The sequence below is a fragment of the Oryza sativa genome, chromosome 7 (genome assembly GCF_034140825.1).
Source record: "Oryza sativa Japonica Group chromosome 7, ASM3414082v1".
In the NCBI taxonomy this organism is placed as follows: domain Eukaryota; kingdom Viridiplantae; phylum Streptophyta; class Magnoliopsida; order Poales; family Poaceae; genus Oryza; species Oryza sativa.
Genome location: NC_089041.1, coordinates 29,739,245 through 29,765,252, shown reverse-complemented (window position 1 = coordinate 29,765,252; position 26,008 = coordinate 29,739,245). Strand labels below are relative to the sequence as shown.

The window sequence follows — 26,008 nt, the reverse complement described above, 5'->3', positions numbered from 1 at the left end:
AAAGAGAGAGAGAAACATTACATTCTCGTGTAGTACAACATGACCCTAAAGCTAACGTGTGTATAAACGACCACCGCGACAAGCTCGGAGAAATATGTACCACAAACGAATTATATATATATATATATATATATATATATATATATATATATATATATATATATATATATATATATATATATATATATATATATATATATATATATATATATATATATATATATATATATATATATGTAGTGCATACCTAAAAATGATAAAACAAATTGACGTATAAGATTTATCCACATCACCACAAATAAAACTTTTACTCGTGATGACATGGACAAATCTCTCACATTCACTTCATAATCAGACAGTTTGTCTTACATATAAAGTTTGCGCTACATATTTCCCCAAGGCTCCCCTCCTACTAATATTATACACAACACCACCAGATGGCACACAATGAATATGAATCAATGGCAATCAGCAATCAGTACATGTAAATGTCATGCCTGGATTGGACCTACTTGATTTGTGTAGGACGCAGCATATACAAACACAACAACGTTAATTATAGCTTCCACCATTTCTTGTTCTCCATTGATTTCGCAAGCTCCTGGGCCAGGGAAGCAAAATTCTCTGCTCCACTCTCAAGCTCCGCGGTTCGTTGGCTTATTCTCTGGTAAACCAATGATGAGCTAGTTAGTAGTATTCATCAACGTTTTCTTAATATACTCCATAAAAACCACAACTTCAAATATCGGTGCCTAACGTATATGAAGGTCTAGGCTAGGGGTGACACCAATGGAAAAGGTGCAAAGCACAAAGTATTGAAATGTACTCTCTCACCTCTAGTTTCTCCTGTCGCTGCATGAGCTTATCTTTTGCATGAGCAGCCGCCGCCGCCGCATCCTGCAATGAGATATAGATTTGGGTTAGCTTAGGTACACACATAGGAACCATGATTAGAACCACAGTTTTGAAATGGAATTACCCCGCCAAACTTATATTTGGTGAGAATTTCTTGGTGAGTTCTCATTCTTGGCATTTCAACATTGCTTGATCCTTCAAATAGCTTTGCTCTCTCCTCCTCAGCTGCAAACATAAACGTGCATAGTTGACGACAAGTGTACCTCTTAAAAAGTCAAACAACTATATGCCCAACTGACCTGTTGTTTTTTTATTCACATGAGATGTAGATGATGCTGGTGGGGGTGCTAGTGGAATTTCATCATCGATATCTATGTCGTCTGCATTCAAATGCTTTCAAATAAATAGGCAGTACTTAAGGGCAAATGCTTTCAGATAGACAGGGAGGAAGATGACCTATTGACAGTTCTTCTATGGGGTCGTCAGGATCGGGTATTGATGGTTCAACAAGTGATTCTTTCAAGAAAATCGATTCCAACTGTTCGCTCATGGTTTGTGCACTTAAACTTCCTTTCTGTTTTGCATTTTCTTCTTTGCCTTTCAATCCTTTAATGATGCCACCAAGAATTCCTCCTGCTGGAGTCTACAGATGAATTTTCATTGTCATGCCAAATTGTACACAGGTGATGATGATACATAGAAGATCTAACAAGGCCAAACCTGGTTTCTTTTCTGGTCCATTGAGGCATTAATAGCTGCTTCAGCAGCTGCTGCAAGTACTTTGTCATGAAGGCATGGCATTGACTCTGGAAGCCTAAAATGATAATTGTGAATGCCAAAATATCAGTGCATGGTCATATGTCGGGACTATGCTTCTTAACCTAAATAGCAGATCGAACTGAAACAGGAAAAAAAAACTACACAGAAGACATGCCAGAAAAGCCAAGTACCTGAAGGCATTCTCTGAGGCTATAAGAGAGATGATTGCAAGTTCAGACCCGTTTACCTGTGGCAGAGGGAAGATCAGAATAAAAAATGATGGATTTCTTCCCCGAACATTTCCCACTGGATCAAGGATGATTAGTGGATTGTGAAAAAAAGGTGTATTGTGCGCTAATGCATTAGTTACATTCGCATGTACTGTGGCCACACTATGTAACATTGTAATAGGTAGATGGACCTGGAGATTCTAAATTAAATCTTGAGTTTCCTATTAAAGATGGAATTGATTAGAGGTGACTTTTACTAGCGAAAGTCAACTTCAACTGTTCTTGCCAGTTGGCACGGTGAGCATGCGCTCAAATATAAACGTTCCAGAAACAACAGAAAAAAGGAATCAACAAACATCTGGCGATATGTGACACCAAAGTTCAATGTATTATTTGGCATAAACCAACCGAACCCTTAGGACCAATTTACAGCTCAAAGCAAAACGATTTACCAGAGCAATCTGTCCATTTGCGGAGCTCATAGATTTCTCCATGCCTGCCTTGTAACTCCACCTTGATAACGACATTAAGGAGCTTTCAGCAAGAATAGCCAGCTCTGGCAGAGATCTGCTCATGATAAAAGTAAGATAATTATTTTTCAACAAAAATTACCAGGCTCTTGCATTGATGTATGCATACATGCTCGCAGTGAAGATCACATCACTCAGGCATAGTATGGGAGGGCCCAATACCAACAACGAAAATGAACTGGTCTTGGTGAGGATTGGGCTGGGACAGCCAGGATTGGACCTCCCAATTAAGGACTTACAGAACTTTCCAGATTAAAACTTAAGAATATGGTCTAGATTTAAAACAATAATTTATGACTCTCTTTCCTTTCATATAACTAAACCATATTCCCATGAGATCTATACTAACATTTCTCCTTTCTTACCTACACTACAATTCTCAGATTTTACTTGTAGTATTTGAGGTGGACAATCAAAGCTGTAGTTAGTCATGTTTCCTGACTTGAGGAATGCGCTCTAGTATAAAGAGAAAGGCACATTCTCTCCAACAATACATTGATCATACACACTATAAGTTTATCCATATACTATTAAAATTATACTAAAAAGTCAAAATATCAAAAATCTTCATAAAATTCAGCATGCCAAAAATTGTCATAAAAACAAACTAAGATCCTGTATATGGTGTGAAAAAAGAACAGGGAAATCGGCAAAAGTCAGAGTTACCTCAGTTCTATTGCGCCCGTTTGATAAACTAATATAAATCCACAAGCTTTACCATCTATATTTGTGAGAACTGCTGACCAGCAGCAGTGCTTCGCAAGTTTGATCCTATGTAGAGGCTTGTTACTTCCCTGATGTTGAAAAGAGCATCACAGGTAAGCTATGGAAGTTTGCAATTTCAATAAAACAGTTGATATAACCAAGTATGAACCTGAATCAGCGATGGCAGAGAAAATAAAAGAACCAGGTCCTCACAGCAAACCAAAAGAAATGAATCTGAACCACCACTGTGCGAAGGTTGCCGAGTATTTTTCTGGCTCTTATCAACTGTGTGTGTTTGTTTTTTGTCCAGAACACTTTCCTCTTTTGCAATATGACCTTGACTTGGGAATTTGTCTTCTGATAATTGGTTCTGTTCCTCCTCTGACGTTCCATCTAAATCCAAAACTTAAGAAAGTTATGTATTGATTTAAAGGAGAAAGAAGGCGACCACCACCTTAAAGAATTGAATAGTAATCACTTGCCTATGACATACATGGAAATTGCAGATAGCTGCTTCTGATCTAACACACATGAATTTATTGTCAGACCATTCATGCTGTCATGTACAGTAAAATGTCCATCCTTAGTCAAGGAAAGTAGAACATTTGCAGGGGACTTTGCACTTTGAAGACTCTCCTTTTGTTGCTCGTTTGCCTTTGCGGCAGATGTAACCACATTGTAATTGCTCAATGAAACAACAGGAGAATTTGTTCCTGATGCACAGTCCACAGTGAACATAATTGAAAGTTGATTGGCATCAAAACTTGCCAGCTTTCAGAAAACAAGCCAGAAAACAATAATTATTAGTTAATAGTAACAGCTGATCAACACAAGGTTTAAATCTTTGAGACAAAATGTATTACAAAATAAGTAGTAGATTATACCTGACCGTTTTGATATCCCACTGCAAGGACCTCCCCCGAAGCTGTAAATCTGAGAGACCTCACAGGGGAATTTGAGGCCAGAAAGGCAACATGACAATGAAATCCTCTCCCATGTTGAACAACATGAACTGTGAGAAAAATCACATGAGACACTCGTTAAGGAAGATGAAATGGATCACACATTCACAGGGGAAAAAACTATAGTGATTCCAAGCAGACATACTACAGACCTGCCTACCATTTTAAGCACAAGTACAAATATTTGAACCACAGCAAAAATCAACATGAATAGGTTCGATCAATTTAAGGCATGACTGCTAATGCACAAGGCGGAAGTTTTTTTTAATCATGATCAGTATTCTATTTATTTATTTATTTTAAAAAAAGCATTCAGACTGACTAAAGCTAGGATCTCTTGTCCACCATACGCTTCTCATTTGCAAAAGAAGCATGGTATGACCTCTGCTTGACAGACTATCTTATGAGGTAGACGTGTTTTTTATGTGTTTTGAAAAATAAAGGACAATTAGCATAAACTTATCTTGGTAAAAATCTGGCAGCAGTATGTGCATATGGAAGAGATGATCACGCACAAGAAAAAAGAAACACATGCAAATAGGACTTCTATGAAATGTATACCTTCCTGCTTAGATTCACTCACAAAATGAAAGCTTGAACCTCCAGTGTGTTCACGAAGCTTATAGATGCGAACCTACAATAACATAAGAGATACTGAATTTGAATATACTGTCAGCATTCAATAACCAACCAATTGGACTGATCTGTAAAATAAAGATCTGATCTAACCAGACCACTTGTTGTGCCAACAGCCAATGTCATGTTTAATGAGCAAAAAGCAAGTGATGATACAGCGGAATTTTCTCCATCCATATTTACACCAACCACCTGTGGTAAATAGTAATAACTTGCATGAGTTAACATGTTAGTTATTTGTCAACAGGGAACAACACAAGCAATAACACAGCACAACTGACCTTTCCATCCAAGACAAACATTGGCGTCAGAACTGGAAAGGTTGCATCCCATATTCTCACAGAACTATCTTGATACCCTGCAATGTATATTCTTTCCACGGTGTAATTCTCGTTCATTGACATTTCACTAGGAACTCCACCAGTCAAACGCCATTTCATGTTCCGTTGCATGAAAGGTGCGGCATTTTGCTTAACAACAAATTTCTACAGAAAAAGCCGTACAGATGTGATCTAATAAAAGCCACACGATGAAGTCTTATTAGGTTAAAGTATCCAAAATAAATGCATAATTGTACCTTAAGTGGAATACTTTGAGATTCCCTTCCATTTAGTGAATAAAGATTAGTGACTGTTATGTTGGGATCAGTTGTTGGAACTGTGACTGGAAATTTTTGTGCTTCAATCTGAGCTTTTCCCTCTTCTGATTTTGGAACAGAAAATAGAGCACCACCATCATAAAAATTCAATTGCCCAGGATTTGTCAAAATGAAAACTGCAGATGTTCGGCTTTTATACGGAAACCCGCTATCTGAAATTAAAATCATATCAGCAAAGGACCCATCAAGTCTGAGATCCATTCGTGACATACATCTTGTTGACTCTAATCCAGTAGTTGATTCCAGGCTTAGAACCTGCAAGAAAATACAAGGTCTGGTTTTTTAAATGCAAGAAAATTGTTTTAAAAATTAAAGTAGCAGGCAAAGGATCCAAAAATAAACTACATTTGAGTTCACTTGAGGATAAATAAATTGCGCACATCCATGCCTATAAAATAGCAGGGAGAAAAAGAACAACAGGAACAAAGGAAAACGAAACAAGGGACAAACCGTCAGAACTTCCTCGGAACCCATATCATCACCACCATATACAAAGAGATGCCCTCCTTTGTTAGAATCAGCAGAACGAGAAGACCAGTGTAATACAATAACAGGAAGCCTACGACTACCAGAAGCCAGCTGAAGTTTAACAACATTAGATGGTTCATCACTTCTATTGTCTTGTTTAGAGGATCTTGCAGTCATATCCCACAGAAGAATGTCTCCAGTTATATAACCAACAGCAACAGTTGAACCTCCTTGCGATGCCCAACAAAGGGAGCAAATTTCTCTCTCTTCTTCTGCGCTGATATTATTGTCTTCATCTTCACCAGCATCCCTCTGTGCACCTGTGATTTGATTCTTCATGTGCAAATCACCATAGCCTCTAACCGAAATAGCACGATCCTCTGATACATCCCAAAGAACTAATAGTCCTTTCTCATATGCAATCAGCACCCTGAAACATTTAAAACAGTTTATTTTATGTATTCCAGATTGGCAAAATGAATTGATCCAGCCTCGCATGGGAGTAAAGGAATGAAATAAAGCTACAGTGCATATTTCAAACTATCTGCTTCAAATGTGTGTGTGTGTGTGTTTTTTACTTGGCACTTTTTTTCAGAACATATGGTTCTGTAATTTGTCATTCCTGAAATGTTTTCATGCTAACAAGTAATAAAAAGTCAAAAAGAGAAGTGAGGTTATTTCTTATACCTAATTCATACTATCTTGATGTTTGTTAACAAAAAGGAAATGACACTAACCAGATGTGGTTGAGTATTGACCATAAGAAGACCTTACCTGGTCCCAAAGGTATCAGGCTGCGGCAGTATTCCAACAATAGATTGAGGATCCTCTAAGGAAACGCAAGCTGCTTCTGTGAAGAAATTAAACCAAAAATGTCAATAAGTGCAAACTATGTTAAGACGATTCACTGAAAAGGTGTCAGTAAATGATTTGGACCAGCTAATCGGTGAACTCAATTGGGCATACTATGCAGATAACAAGTGCTTCTGGTAATCCAGATGAAGAACAACGCAAAATTGCAAGAAAGCATGAACAAAAATGCCTGTGCTCGCAGTAAATAAGATTATTTATTTACACAGGTGGGCCCAAGGTCAAATATTTCTATGGAAGGTTCAAACTTTAGTGTAATATATTATGATCTTGTTTGCTCAGGATTAGAGTTTTGTGCATAGTTACCAATAGAAGCAAATTGTATAACAGCTAAGCCATCTATATATGATGGTGTAAAATTAACACAAACACTTATTGACAAAGACACAAAAGGGACAATTGCATACCAGCTAAGGAATGTATCGGAACATTGTAGGGCATCTTTTGAAGTTTCCCATCATCAACGTCATACTTCAGTACCGAAAGCAGGCCATTCTCATCTCCAAGGTACCTGAATGCAGCAAAAGGATTTAGCATACAAGAAAAGGCTACAAACTACTCCAACAGGTACACTGGCCTAATAAACTAAAGCGGTGGGGAAGACAAGTTTCCATATATATAGCTCACATCAGAAATGTCCCCTCTACAACTGCAAAAGCAGTTATATTGATGTCCCACTTCGAAGAATAAAATAGTTGTCTGAACTCAAGATTCCATACCTACAAGATACACATGTATTATATGCAAACAGTCCCTAGCACTGGCAACATTCTTGTGAAATGAGGATAGAGTAACAATATATGATTCAAGTAAGCATAACTAAACAAAAACAGATAGGATGCTTGCAAACTTGAAGAGTTAGGCAACAATTGACATCCTTATTAAGTGAAACAACAGCACACATGTATTATATAAGAAGAATTAATTTGAGCAAAAGAATTATATGTGAATTGCTCACGGCACTACCTGGATTTCATTCTCATTAGAGATGGCAATCAGAAACCCCTGGTTCTGTATAAACTGCAAAAGAGAAATGTATTAGTTTGTTCTTTGGCAATTGCAACAGGAACAAGTAGTTATGAATCAATGCAGACAGTTAGTTTAACATAGTAAGTAGCAGACATGAAGTAGAATGAAGACTAAAAGGGCAGAGCACGGCCACAAAATTTAAGAAAAAGGCTGCAGCATGCAAGCACAAGAAAAAAAAAACAGTTATCCAAAAATTCCGCAGAGCTTTGCTGTCCTGGTAGTTCCAAAAAGAAGAAAAAAATCCTAAAATTCCGCTGTTGAAAGAAGAAAAAGCGTGGGCACATTTGATTTGGCAGAGCTGTTAGTTGAGAGATATGCATGGGCAAACCTGCAAAAACTTGTATGGGAGACTGTTGGGTGATATAAGGAGGCCCTCGATGTTATCGCCTCCAAAGATTTTAATCCTACCGTCCCTGCAATTTGAGGTAGAGAAAAAGGCTATGATCAGCATATATAGATTTATAGCGAAGAAGAAATAACTTTAACAAGGAGAGCAGTAATAAAAAAAAAAGTCTAGTCGAGGACTGAATCCATGAATGAAGGTTGAGTATGAGAAGGCAGAAGAAGAGGAACGGACAGTGTGGCGAGGGCGAGGAGGCGCTGGACGGGGTCAAAGGCGAGGAGCGATGCGGTGTACGGGATGCCGTAGTGAAGGGCGATCTGCGCGTCCATCTGTGCCACATCTACATGAGTTCCTCCCTCTCCCTGCAGCAAAACAGCAAATAAAGAGGAGGAAGAAATTAATATTAATTGAGAATCCAAAGCAAGCAAAGCGCAGCTGTTGGCTGTTGGATCGGAGCGAGGTAGCACCTGATGAAGAGCCTTGTGGAGGAGGCGCTTCATCTCATCGGAGAGCAGAGCAGAGATGGATTAACTTGCCGGCGACGGCGACGGCGACGACTGACAGGCAAGCAGCAGACTGACCGCTTCTTCTCCCAACTCCCTTTCTTCTCTCTCTTGTGTGGGGACGGAGAAGAGAAGAGGCGGGTGGAACGGGCCGTGATCGGCCCAATAAAAAGAAAGCCCAAAAAACATCCGGCCCGCGCCCTCGGCCTCGATGAAATCGATCTTTGGTTTCCGAGAGGATTGATTCGTAACCGATTCCAACTTCAACACCCAACAAACCCGGCGGCCGCGAACAAATCTCTCGCGCTCCTCCTCCTCTGCCGCCGCGGAACAACAAGAAGAAGAATCATGGTCGAGCATATGGATTGGCAGCCGGTGACCACCCTCGGCCCCAATTTCTCGCCGGAGCTGCATAGCCTGCTCCTCTCCGACCACCGCGCGTCCTTGCTCTCCCTCCTCCGCCGCCAGGACGACGAGCTCCGGACCAAGATCAAGAACCACCTCCTCGCGCTCGGATGGACCATCGCCTCCAAGCCCAAGCCCCCTGGCCTTGCGCCCAGGCTCCGCTACGTCTCCCCCGCCGGAACCAAGTCCTACTACTCCCTCCGCCGCCTCATCCAGACCATCCACCTCCACCACCATCCTACCCAATCCCAATCCCAATCTCAATCTGATTCTTGCGGTTGCGGAGATACCCCTCTTCTTCTTGAGGAATCTGATGACGACCAATACCAAGAACAACAAGAAGATGATGCCATCGCGGGGTACGTTGCCTTCATGGAGGAGCAGAATGCCAGGCGCGACCGCGGGCAGGGAAATGATGAGGAGCAGAGGTCCATGGCCAAGGAGCTTCGGATCAAGGCTAAGGATCAGCTCAGGTCGTCGGGATGGACATTCTCCATGAAGGTCAAGTACAACGGCCGCGAGGAGCTGCGCTACACAGAGCCTCGTGGCCGCTCCCACATCTCCCTCATCACCGCCTGCAAGGCCTACCTTCTTCACCACACGCCGTCGACGACAATGGCTTCATGCAGCAACAACAACAACAAGAGACCAGCGCCACCCGCTGCCTGCAAGACTGCCACTTCTAGCAAGAAGAACAAGAAGAAGAAGGCGAGCCTGCAGCAGGCGCGCGTTCTGCGTCCACAGCCAAGAAACGAGGAGGGGAATGCGCTGACGACGGCGCGCGCGAGGACGCTGCTGTCATTGCTGATCGACAAGAAGATCCTGGCGCCGAGGGACCAGCTCATCTACACCACGAAGCGAGGGCTCATCACCGGAGACGGCATGGTGAAATGCATGTGCGGCGGCTGCATCAACAACAACAACAAGAGGAGGGTAGCAGAGTACACGGTGGCCGAGTTCGCGGTGCACGGCGACGGCGATGTCGCCTCTTCCTCGTCACGGCAGCCTTGGGCGCGCATGTTTGTGGGTGACGGCAGGTCACTGTCGCAGTGCCTGGTGCAGCTGATGATGGCGGACGACGAGGCGGGCTCCGGCAGGAAGAAGAAGAAGAAGAAGTATTTGCCGTATGTGTGGCGTGGTGCAAGGGTGAAGCGGAAATGGGAGGAGGACGACGACTACGTGTGCTCCGTGTGCCACGACTGCGGCGAGCTGCTCATGTGCGACCGCTGTCCGTCCATGTTCCACCATGCCTGCGTGGGTTTGGAGTCCACTCCGCAGGGCGACTGGTTCTGCCCGGCCTGCACCTGCGCCATCTGCGGCTCCAGCGACTTGGACGATCCACCAGCTACCACCACCACCCAAGGATTCAGCAGCGACAGGATGGTCATCTCCTGCGAGCAGTGCCGACGAGAGTGTAAGTCACTCGATCACTCACTAAATCATCATTTTGCATTTTTAGTTAGCTGCTGATGATTGATGGAGAATTTTCAAATGGATGAGTTGATCTCAGATCATGTTGGGTGCATGCGAGAGAGAGACAATGGGTTGTGGTATCCAGAGGCGGATGGAGAGGGGCCATGGTTGTGCAGTGAGGCCTGCTCAAAGATATACCTGCGCCTCGAGGAGCTCGCTGTCGTCCAAGCCCCTTGTCGTTCAGTTGCTTCGGGCTTGTCATTGGTGGTGTTGAGACGCGGTGCAGCGAGAGACGGAGAGGAGGAGGAGCACGCCAAGCTGTGCATGGCCTTGGATGTGCTCCGCGAGTGTTTCGTCACCCTCATCGAGCCTCGCACGCAGACCGACCTCACTGCCGACATCGTCTTCAACACAGAGTACGCCCGCAATATATAATTAAGCTCTAATAAAGCTCCAACTGTTTAACTGCAAAAAGAAAAAAAGTCAATTGATTATCAATGGGTCAATTAATTGTTGGCTACTCTATATATGGATGCAGATCGGAGCTGAGACGGCTAGATTTCCGGGGGTTTTACGTGGTAGGACTGGAGAAAGCCGGCGAGCTTATAGCCGTGGCTACACTGAGGTAAGTAATAATATAATGTGTGTGTGTATCCATCTGCGTTCCTGGCTGGCTTCCATGTATGATCAAATCTCAACTATAGTCGATCAGGTACTAGGAATTAACAATAAGCTGTTTGTTTGCGTCGTATATATGTGCAGAGTGTATGGAGAGGAAGTTGCAGAAGTGCCGCTGGTAGGGACTAGATTCGCGCGTCGTCGGCAAGGGATGTGCCGCCTTCTCATGGATGAGATACAAAAGGTACGTACTCTCTACTAGCTAGCTTAATGATCAATCATCGAGTTATTAATCGATCTATCGTTATTAATCTTACATGCATATATTCGATGATGCATGCGTATGCAGTTGCTTGGTGAGATGGGGGTGGAGAGGCTTGTGCTGCCGGCGGTGCCGGAGATGGTGGCGACATGGACGGGACCATCATTTGGGTTCAGAGAGATGGGGCAGGCTGACAGGCAGGATGTAGCACACCATGCCATCCTCCGCTTCCAGGGAACCATCATGTGCCACAAGCAGCTACCTCCTCAACCTCAACCTCAACCTCAACTTGGGCACACAACGACGACCCCAGCAGGAAGAATTCCAAGTCCAATACCATTGTAAGCTGAGCTGATGCGTGTCTCTTCCTGCTCGACCATTCCATGTTTTGCCTTGTATTGTTGTATTGGCTGCATCAAGGAAGGGAGGAAAGAGGGTGAGGCAGTGCTCCTGCGCTGCATGTACTGTGTGTACATTATACTACTGTACTAATCAGTCCATTTTCGTGTTGCCTGTTTTGTATTGCTAGTTATTATTATTACTCCAACCTTCACATAATAAGTTTACTTTTGTATATGAATCTGGATGAATGCTATATTCAGATCCATATATAAGAGTGAACTTATTTTAGTAGCATCACACATTTGGTGTAGTTTTTTTTTTGAAGCACACATCTGGTGTAGTTTGTAGAATAAAAATTGAAAATATACATTTTTCCTAACTTTTTACAATTATATACGTGTTTTCGAAAGAATTATTAAAATATATGTGTACCGCGGTATGAACGTGCGGGACCAATTCGTTGGCGCGGAGCGGATGCGCGGGACCGTCGGTCCCGCGGCTTGGCTGCGCGCGACCGCGCTGTCCCGCAGGCCGGCGCTGCGCCACCTCGCGGTTCCACAGCAGGGACATGCGCGACCCGTTACAGCCAACTGAAATCTGCACAGATTCTGCACATATTCGATTACATGCGCACGTATATATGCAGTGCATGCAGGGTATATATGCAGTGCGTGCAGTGCGTGCGCTCTGTTCCTGGATTCGGTCGCGCGCTGCCGTGCAGCGGAACCGCGCGGTGGCGCGGCGGCGGCCTGCGGGACCGCGCGGTCGCGCGCAGCCAAGCCGCAGGACCGGCGGTCCCGCGCAGGCAAGCCGCGCCGACAAATCGGTCGCGCATGTCCATACCGCAGTATGCGTATATTTTTATAAATCTTTCAAAAGCACGTATATAATTATAAAAAGTTAGGAAAAAACATATATTTTTAATTTTTATTCGTAGTTTGTACGCTTATTCCGGATGAATATGTGAAGGCCTAGTCGTTTACATATCTCACATGAGACGAGCAAAACAGCAACATCTCTGTGGCCCATTTATTGTTTGGTATCCCAGGAAGCCCAACGGAATACTCCAGTGGAGTAGTCGCATAATAATTTAATTTATTCAGTCAACGACTTCTTCAATATCCCAGATACTATACTGCACTACATACGCATCATTGTCCACTCATCAGTCAATATATATTTTATTCATACTGATCATCGACCCAGGTAGTAGTTGTGCTGGTTCTGTAATGGCAATGCTGTCAGGGTTACAGATACCACATATCTAATAGTAGTTGACTAAATCTCGGTAGGACCCACCACATACCATATCCTATACGGAAACAACCTTCGGATATAGAAGTAGTTCCGCATAAGGAAGGATAACCAGAGTTCTACATGGAAACGACAAGTACTACTCGGATTGTATCCATATTGGTTTCTCTAGTTCTACTTGAACAAAGGGACACCTATGGGTATAAATATAAGACCCCTTAGGAAAAGAGGGGAAACACCCACCACAATCTTCATAGCAATAGATCAAGACAGAATATCAACATACAAGCCAACATACGCCAAGACAAGACGCCGGATATCGACTTTAGAGATAGGCACGGCTAGTTCCCTACGGTGTCTCCGGATACTAATAGGAGAGACATTGCGTTGTCTCTGATCTCATCGGGCACGGATTCGAGAAGGAAGACTACCCTGTTGTCGACTACGAGTCATACCTTCAGACCGCCATGTCGACAACAGTTAGATAGACTACCCCAAATATTGTACTGGTGTGATATGGTAAATAAGATCAACGACCGGCTTTGGTCAACAGGATGTAGGGTTATTACCTGACAATTCAGGGACCTGAACCTATATAAAAATCCTCGTCGTCTCCGTCTCTTTTATCTCAGTCTCACGTATATCCTAGTACCAACAATTCTCATACCATGCAAATAACAGAATTGCGACATCCAACATCGACAAATGCTAATCAAGTATTTATAGTCATTATCATCACTAGAAAGTGAAGTGCACGCACGGTAACTGGAGAGTTTATGATGTCACTCGAGTGCTGCCTCTTACTGATCCTGTGATCCAGGCTTGGTAGTTGTACTTTGCATAGCACTGCACTGCATTGCAGGTGCAGTGGATTAAGTGCTTTGCTTATGTTTTCCTGTCATCATGATGCACGCGTGCATTGCTATTTACTACCGTAACAGTGATTTTTCTCATTTTGTGTGTGGAACAAGGCAGTGATTAAGGGCCTATTTAGTTCCAAAACAAGAATTTTCACGCCGTCACATCGAATATTTTACATATACATAAAGTATTAAGTGTAGAGAAAAAACTAATTATACAGATTACGTGTAAATTGCGAGACGAATCTTTCAAGCCTAATTGCGCCATGATTTGACAATGTTGTGTTACAGTAAATATTTGCTAATGACAGATTAATTAGGCTTAATAAATTCGTCTCGCAGTTTCCTGGCGGAATCTATAATTTGTTTTGTTTTTAGACTACGTTTAATACTTTAAATGTGTGTCTGTATATCCGATGTGACAACCAAACCCAAAAAAATTCCCCAACTAAAACAGGCCTAAGAAACTACTAATGCTCCCTCCGTCTATAAAAAACAAATCTCGAAACACATTACTTAGACGGGAGGGAATACTCCGCTAGAATCCGTTGATTTCGTTTGAGCCATAGTAAGAAAGAGGAGATTCCTCTCGTTCTCCGTGTGCACATTCCCGAACTGCTAAACAGTGTGTTTTTTACAATAATTTTATATTTAAAAATTGCTTTAAAAATTATATTAATCTATTTGTAATTTAAAAATAGTTAATACTCAATTAATCATACGCTAATACCTTATCTTATTTTGCGTATCTTGCTGGTATCTGTCCTTTCTCTTTCTCTCAAACAGAGACTTAACCGGGGCGAGCGGCAATACGACGTACTGCTAGTACGAGTAGTAACTATGTAGAGGTACAGTAGATGATGGAAGGTGTCGGTCCGGTCGGCCGTTAATTAATATACTTATACGTACTCCGTACAACTACTAATTGGATTTAAATAAGGAAAAATGAAAACGAGAGAAGAGTGGGGATTTGGGGGGCACAAGCACTACACATGGGTACATACAATACATGAAGAAGAAGAAGAATGGAATGGGCGCTGCCGCTGACCGTGGCCGGCTTCTCGCTCTTGCTCACCACGACAAATTAAACCCAACCAAGCCAAGCGAAGCGCAGAGAAGATTCAAACCATCCATCCTTCTTCTTCTTGGAAGCAGCCTTCCTAGGCTTGTTCCTCCTCTCCCCTCTTCCTTCCTTCCTGTAGTAATTAAGCAAACCGAATTCCATCAGCGCTGGCTCGTTGGCGATCTGAATCCTCCTCCTCCTCCTTGTCACCTCCTTCCGATTCAGGGGCAGGGGCAGATGCAGATGCAGCAGCGGCGGAAGCCACCGCCTGCGGCGGCGCCGGTGGCCGCCAAGCAGCCTTCCCCGCGCAGGACGCCCGGGCCTCTCTCCTTCGCCGGCGCCCTGCTCTCCCTCCTCGTCGTCGCCACCTTCCTCTACATCAACGACCACGGCAACATGATGCCACCCCACGCGTCCCCCGACCCCGACCTCCGCCTCCTGCAGGAGGCCGCGCACCAAAAGGTCAACTCCATCCTCCTCTCCCGCCACGCCCCTGCCCCTCCCCCGCGCACCAACACCAACACGTCTTCATCCGACCAACACCTCCGCCTCATCAACATCCCCATGTCCTCCGACTTGGACTTGGAGTTGGGGGGTAACAGCACAAGCAGCAGCGGCGTGGAGATTCAATTTGAGCAGCAGCAGCAGCAGGAGGAGAAGAATCTGAGAGGGTGCGAGCTATACAAGGGGCGGTGGGTGTACGACGCGGCGGGGAGGGAGGCGCCGCTGTACAGGGAGTCGGAGTGCGGGTTCCTGACGGAGCAGGTGACGTGCATGCGCAACGGCCGGCGGGACGACTCGTACCAGCGGTGGCGGTGGCAGCCGGAGGGGTGCGACCTCCCAAGCTTCGACGCCAGGGCGCTGCTGGAGCGGCTGCGGAACAAGCGGATGATGTTCGTCGGTGACTCGCTCAACCGCAACCAGTGGGAGTCCATGGTATGCCTCGTCCAGTCAGCAATTCCCTATGGCCAAAAGACGCTCACCAAGTTCGTCAACAACGGATCGCTCAACGTCTTCCGAGCGCACGTAATTCCCTTCCTTGTTTCGATTCCTTAATTTTACGCCATGGGTGGATTAATGCCACTCACTCGCTCATGATTGCAAGTACTACATGATACTAAACAGGAGTACAACGCGACGGTGGAGTTCTACTGGGCGCCGTTCCTGGTACAGTCCAACTCGGACGACCCGCAGGTGCACAGCGTACGTGACAGGGTCATCGCGTGGCGCTCCATCGCAAAGCACGCCGCCAACTGGAAGGGCGTCCACTACCTCGTCTTCAATACCTACATCTGGTGGCTCAACAACTTCCAGATCAAAGTGCTGTAAGTTACTCCTGGACTACTACTACCAAGTACTAATATATATTCGCGCGCATTGCATTCAAAGTTAAGGGAATCGAATTGTGGTTGCAGGAAAAGCAGAGGTGCTCCGTTTGCGGGCAGCGGGGGGTGGAGCAGCCGGTACGCGCTGGTAGACCGAGCGATCGCCTACAGGGAGGTGCTAAAGACGTGGGCCAAGTGGGTGGACAGGCGTATCGACCCCAACAAAACCCATGTCTTCTTCATGGCCATGTCTCCCAACCACTTCATGTAAGTTTTTCTCTCTTCTCTGCTCTCACCACCACCTCTTTCCTTTCCTTTCTTTTCCGTTGCACCATCCGTCCTCGCCAATACCAATACCCAACATTAGTCTTAATTTCTTCTTGGTTGCTACCGTCACGGGGTAACGAACAACTCCCTTTCTTGTTGGGTAGTAATTTCTGACCCCCTAACCTGGAGCACTACTACTAGTACAAGTTTGATACGACTACTGCTTGCTTACTGCGCGAGAGCGAAAGCAACGGACCAAGTTTTAGGACAGCGACACACGCCCACATCAACACAACTTTTACCTACAAACAAACGTTTGTCAGCTCAGCTCGATCAGGGCTTTGCCTTCCCGATGAAGAGAATTGACTAGTCATACATACTGTTTCTTTATTCTGCCTCTTCCATGGGCGACGACACGTGCTTAGGTTGGTGATATAGTAATGCAGACCAAGAAGCTTCGGAATGAGGAAAATCTTAATCTACTCTGCATAATTTATTTACTTTAATAATTATTTGCCATTGAAATTAAGATTCTACTGCGGCACATGGCAACATGGGAAAAATTCATTCTCGTTTCCATGACCTGTTTTGCTGGAGTTCAAGGGAAAGAGGAAAAGGGCACTGCTGCAATCTAACATGGACCACTTCATGCCATTTGCAAACCATAGCTCGCTCCCTTACTGCAAAATATCAATTCATGATGTTTCTCTTTCGGATACGCAAGTGGAACAATCCAAATGTACCAAGAGCCTCATCACTGGATCGATCTGAGCTTTAGAGACGGACTGGTGAACCGAAGAATCTTTCTGCATGCGTAGAATTAATGTGAGCAAAATACTCTTGATTAGTAATAGTAGCAACTTTAGTACTATCACTAGTGATGTTGATGCGTGCATGCTTACGTCCCCATATGGTCCCAAACATTTCGCAATCACCTGTTTGTCGCTTTCCTCACTCATGAATCAACCAATGGAGCCACGTTCTAAACAGCTACTCAGCCTAGCTGTTTGTTAAGAGGAGAGTTAGTAGTATAACTAACCACTAAAGCTGGAACAAAGGTCGGTCGCACTCCTCGTCTTTTGCTCTGTTTCTTTCTTCCGAGTAAAGGTTTTACTACAGTTATGCATATGGTTTAATTACGTGTCTTCCCTCCGATCCTAGACAGCTAAACAAGCATTTGTTAGGAGATTCACCACTAGTAATAAACAAACCACACAAAGCTGCAACCCTGCTCGTAGCTTAGCTCGTGTCCTTTTTCCCCCTCTGTTTTTATTTTTCTTCTGAGTAAGGTTTTACTACGGTTATGATCATACATAACATACCCCTTTTCTCTTTCGGTTGGCATGGGCTGCTTTCAGCTTTGATGGGCACTTGTAGCAATAATTAAGGAGTCGACAATGCAAATTAAGCAGTAGAAAGGCATTATTAGCTCACCGCATCACATGAAAGCAAAAAGGCAAGCAAAGCCAACCAGGCGTGTTTTGCAGCTCCGGATCGAGCAACGGTGGCCGTAATCAGATTGTTTTAGGCTGGCAATATCAGCTCAAGGGCGGCTAAGGTTGGTTGTCGCATCTACAGATCAGTAGTATCATGTATAGCAGCACAGTGTTGCCTGACAGAATCTGACCATTATTTTGCTAAGATGCTCCACTCCAGTGCTACAGCACTGAGTCACTCACTAGTGGCTTTGGTGAAAGTGAGTTAAAGTAAAGTGGGTGACAGGCAGATCCATATGCGAGTGGGATTTGGCTAGTCGAGTCGTATCTACTGTGCAGTGGAGTGCTTACTGTTTGTTGGTCCATATGGTGGCCAGCTCTGAATTTGTGTGATCTAATAAGTGAAATATCGGATGTACAGGCCGGAGGCTTGGGGGGGATCGGCGGGGGCGGTGAAGTGCGCGATGGAGACGCAGCCGATCGTGAACCGGACATCAGGGGGGCTGGACATCGGGACGGACTGGAGGCTGCACGGGGTGGCGCGCGGTGTGCTGCGGTCGATGCGGCGGGTGGGCGTGCGATTCGTGGACATCACGGCGCTGTCGGAGCTTCGCAAGGACGCGCACACGTCGGTGCACACGCTGCGGCAGGGCAAGCTGCTGACCCCGGAGCAGCAGGCCGACCCTCGCACCTACGCCGACTGCATCCACTGGTGCCTCCCTGGCCTCCCCGACACCTGGAACCACTTCCTCTACGCCCACATCGTCGCCCATGCCGCCTAGCCCTTCCTTCCTTCCTGCAACTAATCTCATCTCATTTATTCTCCCTTGCTGCTATGCAATCTGTGAGTAGTTCTTTTTGTATAATCAGAAAAAAAAGGGAGGGATTAGAATCGGAAACAAACAAAGACGAAACACAAGAGTGTACATCAAACGGCCTCTTGTCGCCTTTGGTGTCTGCCATGCCGAAAGAACGAACGTGCCAAAGAGGACAAGGACACCCGTGTCCAAGTTTGTACTAACGACTAACGTGACCGTCATCACACTTCCTTCCCCTTGTGAAGTTGTGATTGCTCAGCCATCAGCTCTACATGCATAGTATGCCTCAGGCTATCAGCTGTCATTGAGATGGACCAGCATGTCGTCGTACAGTTCGACCAAAACAAAATAGGTAGTGTATCGAACGGCATCACATGTATAAATGTACGCGTGTACTAGTAATAGCTTACAGCACATGTGCAACCTCACTAGACCCTTGGCTAGTTGGGGTTTATCAATTTTCCATTGTTATTTTGGACTATATGACCCCCGATGCATGCGTATGTTTAAACTTCCAGTATTCCATGACTCAAATCTTTCTTATTTTATGGTACGGCCTCAGTCCTAACATAATTTCTTTTATCAAAATCCTACTACTAGGGAACGCAACACGCTACGGAGATTCATCGAAAAGTAGAATCATCCTAGATCCCTTTCTCCTCCCTTCCGCAAGCAAGTAGAAACCGCACGGTCTTGGTTGTACCTGGAAAGTTTATGGTAGGAAGATGGGGTGCCTTCCAGGACCATCATCAACAACCAAGTAACTTCAGGGTTTGCAAAATTCTTGCCAGGTCTTCACCTATCAATTTCTTCCGGTATATCAACATTCCTCAGATGTATTAGCTCCATTTCTTCTTTCCAAATCTGCGGGCCAGTAACAAACGCAATTACCAACAGAAACAAACGTGCTGACAAGTACGGGAAGAGATCAGACTCCAGGCAGAGAAGCTAGTACGAAGTACATACAGTGTGTCGGAATTCAATCCTGATGTGAGGAACATTTGTCTGGTGAATGTCATTGCCATCATGACCTCTTTTGTAGTAGTTTCTCCCAATCCAGTGTGACTATACAAGAGCAAAATGTCTTATCAAAACAAGGAGAAAAAAAATAGGCAGAGAGAAAAATATGAAAACAAAATCAAAATTGCTAAATGAACAATAGCAATCTATACCTTGAGCCTATGAGAGAAACCAGACTGGTACACAGAATTCCTAGCAATTTCACATAGGTCGCATGAACTTAGCTTCCACAGCTGCCAAGAATGACAGGCAATCCAAATTAAGCAGATCTAAGTGGAATCTAAACATATCCAAAGAGCTAGAGTGAAGGAGATAGTTACCGAAGCAGCGATGCTATATTCTTCAACCAAAGGTTCTTTTGTCAGGTGAATTTGCAAAGGGTCATCGGTTGATAGAGAAACGTTAAGGCCTCTTAGGAAAAATGTTGGGAAAGGGTTTCGGTGATAATCAATAAACAATGAGTTGTTGCTCAAAGGAGACATGGCAAGACCAATCTAATTATAGGCAAACAAAAGATGGTTAGTTTATTCAAAGATCCGAGAAAACAAAATTGATAGGTGTTCAATTGATAGCTGTTGCGCTAAAAAAATGATGAGGAATGAACACAAAATACTAGTTACCTGAGCTAGGTAATACAGATACTGGAGGACAGGGGACTTCTTTAAATTAACCCCGTGAGCAATATTATGAGAAGTAAGAAATGCTGCAGCAAGATGATCAATATCTCCAGCCTGAAGACAAGAATCATCAATGCAACTTTTCCGGGGTAAATCTATGAATACTCAAATATGTGCATTAGCATATACCTCCCCACAGTGTGGACGAAGTTTGATTGTTGTCATACCCTTGGACTCACGAAGCTACATCACAAAAATCTCAAGTCAACCAAGAGAGCCCCAATAGGGGATAGGACATCATAAATGTTGAGAGAGAAGCTAATCTGAAAACTAGAATTTGAAGGAGAAGAACAGGCAGAGATCTGGGGACAAATGAATGATACCTTGTTCAGCGTGTACAAGTTAGCATAACAATAGTACACATAATATGCATATGCTGGATTGAAAACATTAGTCCATTGCTCAGGTGTAGGCATGTGTTTTGTTGGGCGTCTCTCTGGTTTGCTTTCATCATCCACTAAATCCAGCCCAACGACCTGAAGAAAACAGCAGCAAAATTGATGGTGATGACTGCTCCGCTCCACAACATAACAAGGCATACACTAGGCATAGTAATGCATAAAGTTACTAATGGGAGGAGATTAGAGGTGCCCTTATGTTAGAGGAAAGTATCCTACTGAGCATTGCTTTAGGTGCTGCAGCAAGCCTTGTAACTTATCAATGTTATTCCCTCTATTTCCACTAGATAGGACAGCTAAAAGAGGTCAATCTTTGTAAGACTCACATACCACTGTTCAAATATCATATATTTTCTAATTAATACATTTTTTAACTCCATTCAATTGAGTACTATATTAGCACTGCAGTGCGCATCTGCGTAAATAGTTCCACTGACCTGTTGCAAGAAAACATGGAGCTGAGGATGTGAAGCAGGATCAACAGTTACTTCAAAAAGAGGCAGAAAAATATTGTCAAGGAGGTTCTGGAAAGAATTGATTGTTCCCATCTCCCTGTATACATTGTATATCCGAGGAATCTGCAGATAAAATTAAACAATGTTTCAGTAAATCTACTCTGGCAAAATAAAAATAAAATAGTTACCTGCACAGAGTATACTAGTTTGTTTGGTTTACAAAGTTTAAGAATTGATTACTGAATGTTTAGAAAAAAAACTCAGATAAAATTATGACTAGAAGCAGACGACGACATCAACAGAGAGTGTCATAACCTGAATTAACCAAACAACATTCTCGCTGTACAATTCATTATTCACTATCCAGCTTGCCATCTGATCCCACTCACTTTTCTTTCTCCCATAGATAGATATTCTATACTCAGCCATCTGGTGAAGATTATGAGAGTAGGAATAATTAGACAGAGCAATATGTAAACAATGTGTTACATGACAAATAGCGAACAACACCACCTTAAAGAATCACAAATATGAGATTGGTAAAGAAAGAAAGAAGTACCTGATATTTACTTGCTTCAAGATCAGAAAATACTTCTTTTGTCAATTCAGCAAGAAATCGGCCTATTAAGAAGACAATACAACATTTTAAAGAATTGTACATATACAGGGTATGCTGAGAATAAGGTCAACATAGAACATGAGTAACAGTTCTCGACAACTGAAAGAAAATATAACAAAACGAGAATGGCATCGATTACTGAAATACGTAGGAAACAAGACAAAACAAAAGGTGCACCTTGAATAAGGTTGTCCTGTTTAAGAAAGATCTCCCTCAGCCGGGATTGGCCACAAGGATTATACTTCAAATTGAACTTGTCAAAGCGATGGAATGTACTTTTATCGGCATGCACATCTAAGAGATCAACATTGAGGTCATAACTGGCAGAGTGGCAAAAGCAGGTTAGTTAAAAAATATCTTAATCAAAAGATACATGACAGAACCATCACATAAAGAATTTCAGTTACCCAGTCAAGTCCAAACTCTCAAAAACCTCCTTAAGAGTCAAATAGGTACCATCTCTAAAAATCACAACCTGCACAAATGCAATTTTTGAAATTTTTAAGTAGAGAGCAGACAAAGAACCTTCATATTCCACATGAGAAAAAAAACCACAGGGATTGATGAAAAGAAAATAGGTGCACCTCGTCAGGTTCTTTCCTCAACTTGGACTTGATAAATCTCAACAGATGCTTCTGATTCATGCATGCAGAGTGATGAACATGAGTATCAACCTTCCTGACATTGTAGAAGTCCCGATGGGGTGCAGCTTTCTGAGCAAGTAGTTCTCTATCGGCATTGACCATCAAATGAAGATTGAATTTCTGAAAAATCCACAAGAGTGAAAACGATAGTAAATGTACATAATTGAAAAGAAACCTAGCCATGGCCCATTCCGATGTGTTCAGTGAGATTTATGAATCAAGTTAACTTGACAGTCCAGTCTGGAGCACATTCAATATATGCCAGCAAACACTACTAGCCTACAAATGTTAGATGCACAAAAAAATCTTGGCCACATCAGGGATTCTTTTGTATGCTATATGCTTGAGATTATATATTAACATTGCATGTAGCCTGGAGTACTGTACCACCTTTTGCTGCCATTGCAAGATTTCACATATCTTGTTGCTAGGCTCAAACACATACAGCAAATACAAGCATTGAAAGAACCACTTTAAAAGAATTACCTGTTCTAGAAGATTTAAACGTTTATAACATACAGTTCGAATATCCCCAGCAGCCAACACACGAAGGATATAGTGCATATCAGTAAAAAAGGTAGTAGCATCAGCAACAGGATAGATTCTTTCTTTAGCTGCAGCAACAGAGGAAGACAAAAATAAGTGACGACGAACATGAAAAGAAAAAACTTCGACAAAATATGAGTAGTCGTAAACTAAAAGAGAAAGAATAATTTGTTACTCACCGTCTTTATTGGGGTATACATGAATAACACCATCAACCATTTCAAAATGATGCTGAAGGAAGGAAAACAAAATTAGAGTACAGAAAGCAGAGCAGGAAAACGTGTTGTATCGTTAATATGCAGAAAATATAGGGAAACACACTCACTTCAGTTTTAGTCTGCTGCTCGTAATAGAAAGGGTTAGGATTAGGTTTTGGAGTACTAGGATCAGTTATGATTTCCTTCTCCCATGGAGCAACTTCTTCTCTAAACATGTACTTCTCTCGTAGCTCAAGACATTTCTGAAGAACCTTGTATGCTTCAATTTCATCAGGAGATGGAGTCTCTGCAACCAAAAAAAAACAGGTGCAAGTGTTGCAACACGTAAGTGAATAATAATAGTAATAGCAGGTTTCATTTTCAGCAACATAAATCATCGCTATCACGTAGATAATCCATAAAATAAAATGCATTCTAATTTCTAACTGATACCAAAAGGGACAATTCTAATGGTGTGAACATTTTTTTTTTCTGAGAACACCATGTTCAGGGTCATGGCTAGAGTTTGAGTAGTAAAAACAATATTAATTGGACTTAAAATAGAATTGATTTAATATAAGGCACGGGAAAAGTGGACCATACCAACAGCTGTTATATTGATCCTACTGAAAGTCTCATGTTCAGGTTCCTTTCGAAGAATATCAGCTGCAACTGGATTGTGCTGGGCCCCATGCAGACTGCCTGTTGCACTTTGAGATCTAATCATGTTTGTTGATGGTACTGGTTTTGTGTCCCCATTCTGACTTGCTTTACCCGGAAGGGGATCTGATCCCTGAGATAAGAAGAATAATCTTAGTACATTAAATACAAGAAAACATACATTTGCATGTAGAGAGTTACCACTGAAAAAGAACATCATGGGGCTGTTCACTTTGTTGCCAAAACAAACCCTACCAAATAGGCAAGGTAACAACCCAAACATTGCCCAAATTTGGTAGGGTTGATTTAGGCATCAAAGCAAACAGCCCCATAGGCAAAAATGTAACAAAGAAATACATGGAGCAGGGGACAATAAAAAAATAGCGAGGAAATTGTATCTGTGAATAAGTGCATCAGTGAACATTGCGATTTGCATGGCCAGTTCAAGATGACTTTAATTTTCTCGCAACAAAATATGCACGATAATTGCAATACAACAAAAAAATATGCATAGGAATTATTCTGTTTACATTGCCTTGAAACTTAACATGAGAATCTTTACCTGATTATTCTTGCAACATAATCAGATAAGCTAACATGTCAAAATACAAGGAGGCTAACCTCCTAGGATTGCATTGAATAGGGCCAAATTTCCATTTAGTTAAAACAACAACGTAGATTACAAATTTCCAGATATTTTATTCATGCCATTGAGATGCAATTCACCCAGAAAAATAAAAGTAGTGCTATAGCTTGGCAAAATAAGCATATGCATCTTAGGACTTACAATAGTTCCATTTGTGAGCAAGGAAACGGCATTGTTTTTGGCATCTGGGGCAATATTCTCATCATCGTCATCTGAATCTTCAATAGTTTCAAATGCACTGACAGTAGGAACAGGGGATCTTGGTGTAGTAGGTCTAACCAAAGGTCCAACTCTTTTGGTGGAAGCTGGTGAGATAATTGGCTTTCCTGATATGTAAAAGGGCTCAATATTAGCATCATGCAGAATTACTTACAAATTAGAAAATCAGTGCAAAGGTGTGTGATCATAAAGCAACTCACTAGTGCACCATGATTAAAATCCGTTTTGTTTCATTGAAAAAAAAAAGCATCACTAGATTCACTACGCAGATATGATTACAAGTATTGAAGACAGATATACATGCGGATAGTTGGGTGCAGTTTGAGGGATGTTTCTTTGGGGGTCAAAAATCCCCCAGATGCACAAACCCTGAATATGATTTTAAAAATAATAATCTACACCTAGGAAGTAGTAAATCAGAGGGGATGGATGAACCCCTCCACACGCGAATGAAGAGCTAGTGAGCTAGTAATCACATGGTCGCGCACATTATACAATGAATCCTTAGATGATACGCATGAGTAAGTTGCGCCGCTCCGATCACAAGTCACAAGGGAACAGTATATGACTAGTGAAAAAGGAAGGAAATGTGGGGGTGGGGGTACCTTCTCGGCCGGTGTGAAGTGGCGGAAGGCCCGGTGGGATGGGAAGGGTGGTGCGGCGATCGTGGTCTCTGGGAGGGTCGTCGTCATCGTCGTCGTCGGCGTCGAGGAGGTGGCGGTTGCGGCGGCGGTGGTCGCGGTCAAGGGAGCGGGCGAAGCGGAGGAGCTGGTCGAGGGTCTTGCGGTGCATATAGTAGGCGGAGGCGGCGGCGAAGGAGGCGCCGAGGAGGGTGGCGACGGCGAGGTGGAGGGCGTAGGTGGAGTCCATCCCGCCGCCACTCCGCTCTCCGCCTCCGCGTGGGGTTTCCCTTCCTTCTTTCTGGGCTTTTGCTTTTGCTTGGGCTCTTCCCTTCTCTTCTCCTCTTGTGTGTTCTTATATGGGTGATGAAGTGAGGGCCATTTTTATTACTAGTACGAATCAGTGTGCGCCTGACATGTGGGGCAGTAGCGCACCGAATATTTCCTCCGGGGTATATTCACCATTTTCATTCGTTTTGCTCCTGTTTTCCTTTTAAAAAATAAATAAAAACAAAAAATTGCAAAAAGGCGCAAAAGATGTTGCAAGTGACGCACATTTGACATCCATGGAAGTGGAAGATAAGCACGCCATCAACCACCCCAACTCCTCGTTTTAAGGAGCATCAGCATAGCCAGGACAAAACAAAATATACTAGTTACAGTATATGCTTGTTATGGATATGGAAGCCACTGAGC

The 26,008-nt window shown here is 43.3% G+C and overlaps 4 protein-coding genes across 8 annotated transcripts; 2 read left to right on the top strand and 2 right to left on the bottom strand.

Annotated features, from left to right (window-relative positions):
- Positions 1 to 266: 266 nt before the first annotated feature.
- Positions 267 to 8,653, bottom strand: LOC4344388 (uncharacterized). 3 transcript variants are annotated; one of them, XM_015790975.3, is made up of 24 exons: positions 8,513 to 8,653; positions 8,280 to 8,407; positions 8,031 to 8,115; positions 7,640 to 7,693; positions 7,301 to 7,392; positions 7,081 to 7,184; positions 6,578 to 6,653; positions 5,786 to 6,233; positions 5,255 to 5,590; positions 4,959 to 5,162; positions 4,771 to 4,869; positions 4,603 to 4,675; positions 3,964 to 4,091; positions 3,562 to 3,850; positions 3,249 to 3,472; positions 3,041 to 3,168; positions 2,297 to 2,411; positions 1,806 to 1,861; positions 1,576 to 1,669; positions 1,312 to 1,498; positions 1,155 to 1,235; positions 980 to 1,080; positions 835 to 897; positions 267 to 664 (listed from the first exon to the last, which is right to left on the bottom strand). In XM_015790975.3, the coding sequence occupies exons 1-24, from the start codon at positions 8,543 to 8,545 to the stop codon at positions 557 to 559; spliced, it is 3,306 nt and encodes a 1,101-aa protein (XP_015646461.1). In that variant the 5' UTR covers positions 8,546 to 8,653; the 3' UTR covers positions 267 to 556. The 3 variants fall into 3 exon arrangements, with proteins under 3 accessions (XP_015646461.1, XP_015646462.1, XP_066168645.1); XM_015790976.3 differs by having other exon boundaries at positions 6,578 to 6,650; XM_066312548.1 differs by lacking the exons at positions 7,301 to 7,392; positions 8,513 to 8,653.
- Positions 8,654 to 8,896: 243 nt separating this feature from the next.
- Positions 8,897 to 11,712, top strand: LOC107275606 (increased DNA methylation 1). Its single transcript, XM_066312733.1, has 5 exons — positions 8,897 to 10,367; positions 10,653 to 10,782; positions 10,905 to 10,991; positions 11,129 to 11,228; positions 11,334 to 11,712. The coding sequence occupies exons 1-5, from the start codon at positions 8,897 to 8,899 to the stop codon at positions 11,589 to 11,591; spliced, it is 2,046 nt and encodes a 681-aa protein (XP_066168830.1). The 3' UTR covers positions 11,592 to 11,712.
- A 2,966-nt stretch (positions 11,713 to 14,678) lies between these two features.
- On the top strand, positions 14,679 to 19,136 carry LOC4344387 (protein trichome birefringence-like 28). Of its 3 annotated transcripts, XM_066312011.1 has the most exons (5): positions 14,703 to 14,866; positions 14,991 to 15,791; positions 15,891 to 16,090; positions 16,181 to 16,357; positions 18,215 to 19,136. In XM_066312011.1, exons 2-5 carry the CDS (start codon positions 15,003 to 15,005, stop codon positions 18,573 to 18,575), a joined length of 1,527 nt encoding a protein of 508 aa, XP_066168108.1. In that variant the 5' UTR covers positions 14,703 to 14,866; positions 14,991 to 15,002; the 3' UTR covers positions 18,576 to 19,136. The 3 variants fall into 3 exon arrangements, with proteins under 3 accessions (NP_001409802.1, XP_015646518.1, XP_066168108.1); NM_001422873.1 differs by having other exon boundaries at positions 14,679 to 15,791; positions 18,215 to 18,617; XM_015791032.3 differs by lacking the exon at positions 18,215 to 19,136 and adding an exon at positions 17,716 to 18,082 and having other exon boundaries at positions 14,701 to 15,791.
- LOC4344386 (probable AMP deaminase) lies at positions 18,965 to 25,659 on the bottom strand. The gene is made up of 19 exons (NM_001422872.1): positions 25,298 to 25,659; positions 24,615 to 24,799; positions 23,771 to 23,960; positions 23,296 to 23,474; positions 23,150 to 23,201; positions 22,911 to 23,038; positions 22,365 to 22,544; positions 22,188 to 22,255; positions 21,958 to 22,100; positions 21,721 to 21,782; positions 21,477 to 21,590; positions 21,144 to 21,284; positions 20,632 to 20,784; positions 20,438 to 20,491; positions 20,252 to 20,362; positions 19,952 to 20,125; positions 19,784 to 19,864; positions 19,578 to 19,676; positions 18,965 to 19,475 (listed from the first exon to the last, which is right to left on the bottom strand). The coding sequence occupies exons 1-19, from the start codon at positions 25,560 to 25,562 to the stop codon at positions 19,407 to 19,409; spliced, it is 2,448 nt and encodes an 815-aa protein (NP_001409801.1). The 5' UTR covers positions 25,563 to 25,659; the 3' UTR covers positions 18,965 to 19,406.
- Between the last annotated feature and the right edge of the window lie 349 nt (positions 25,660 to 26,008).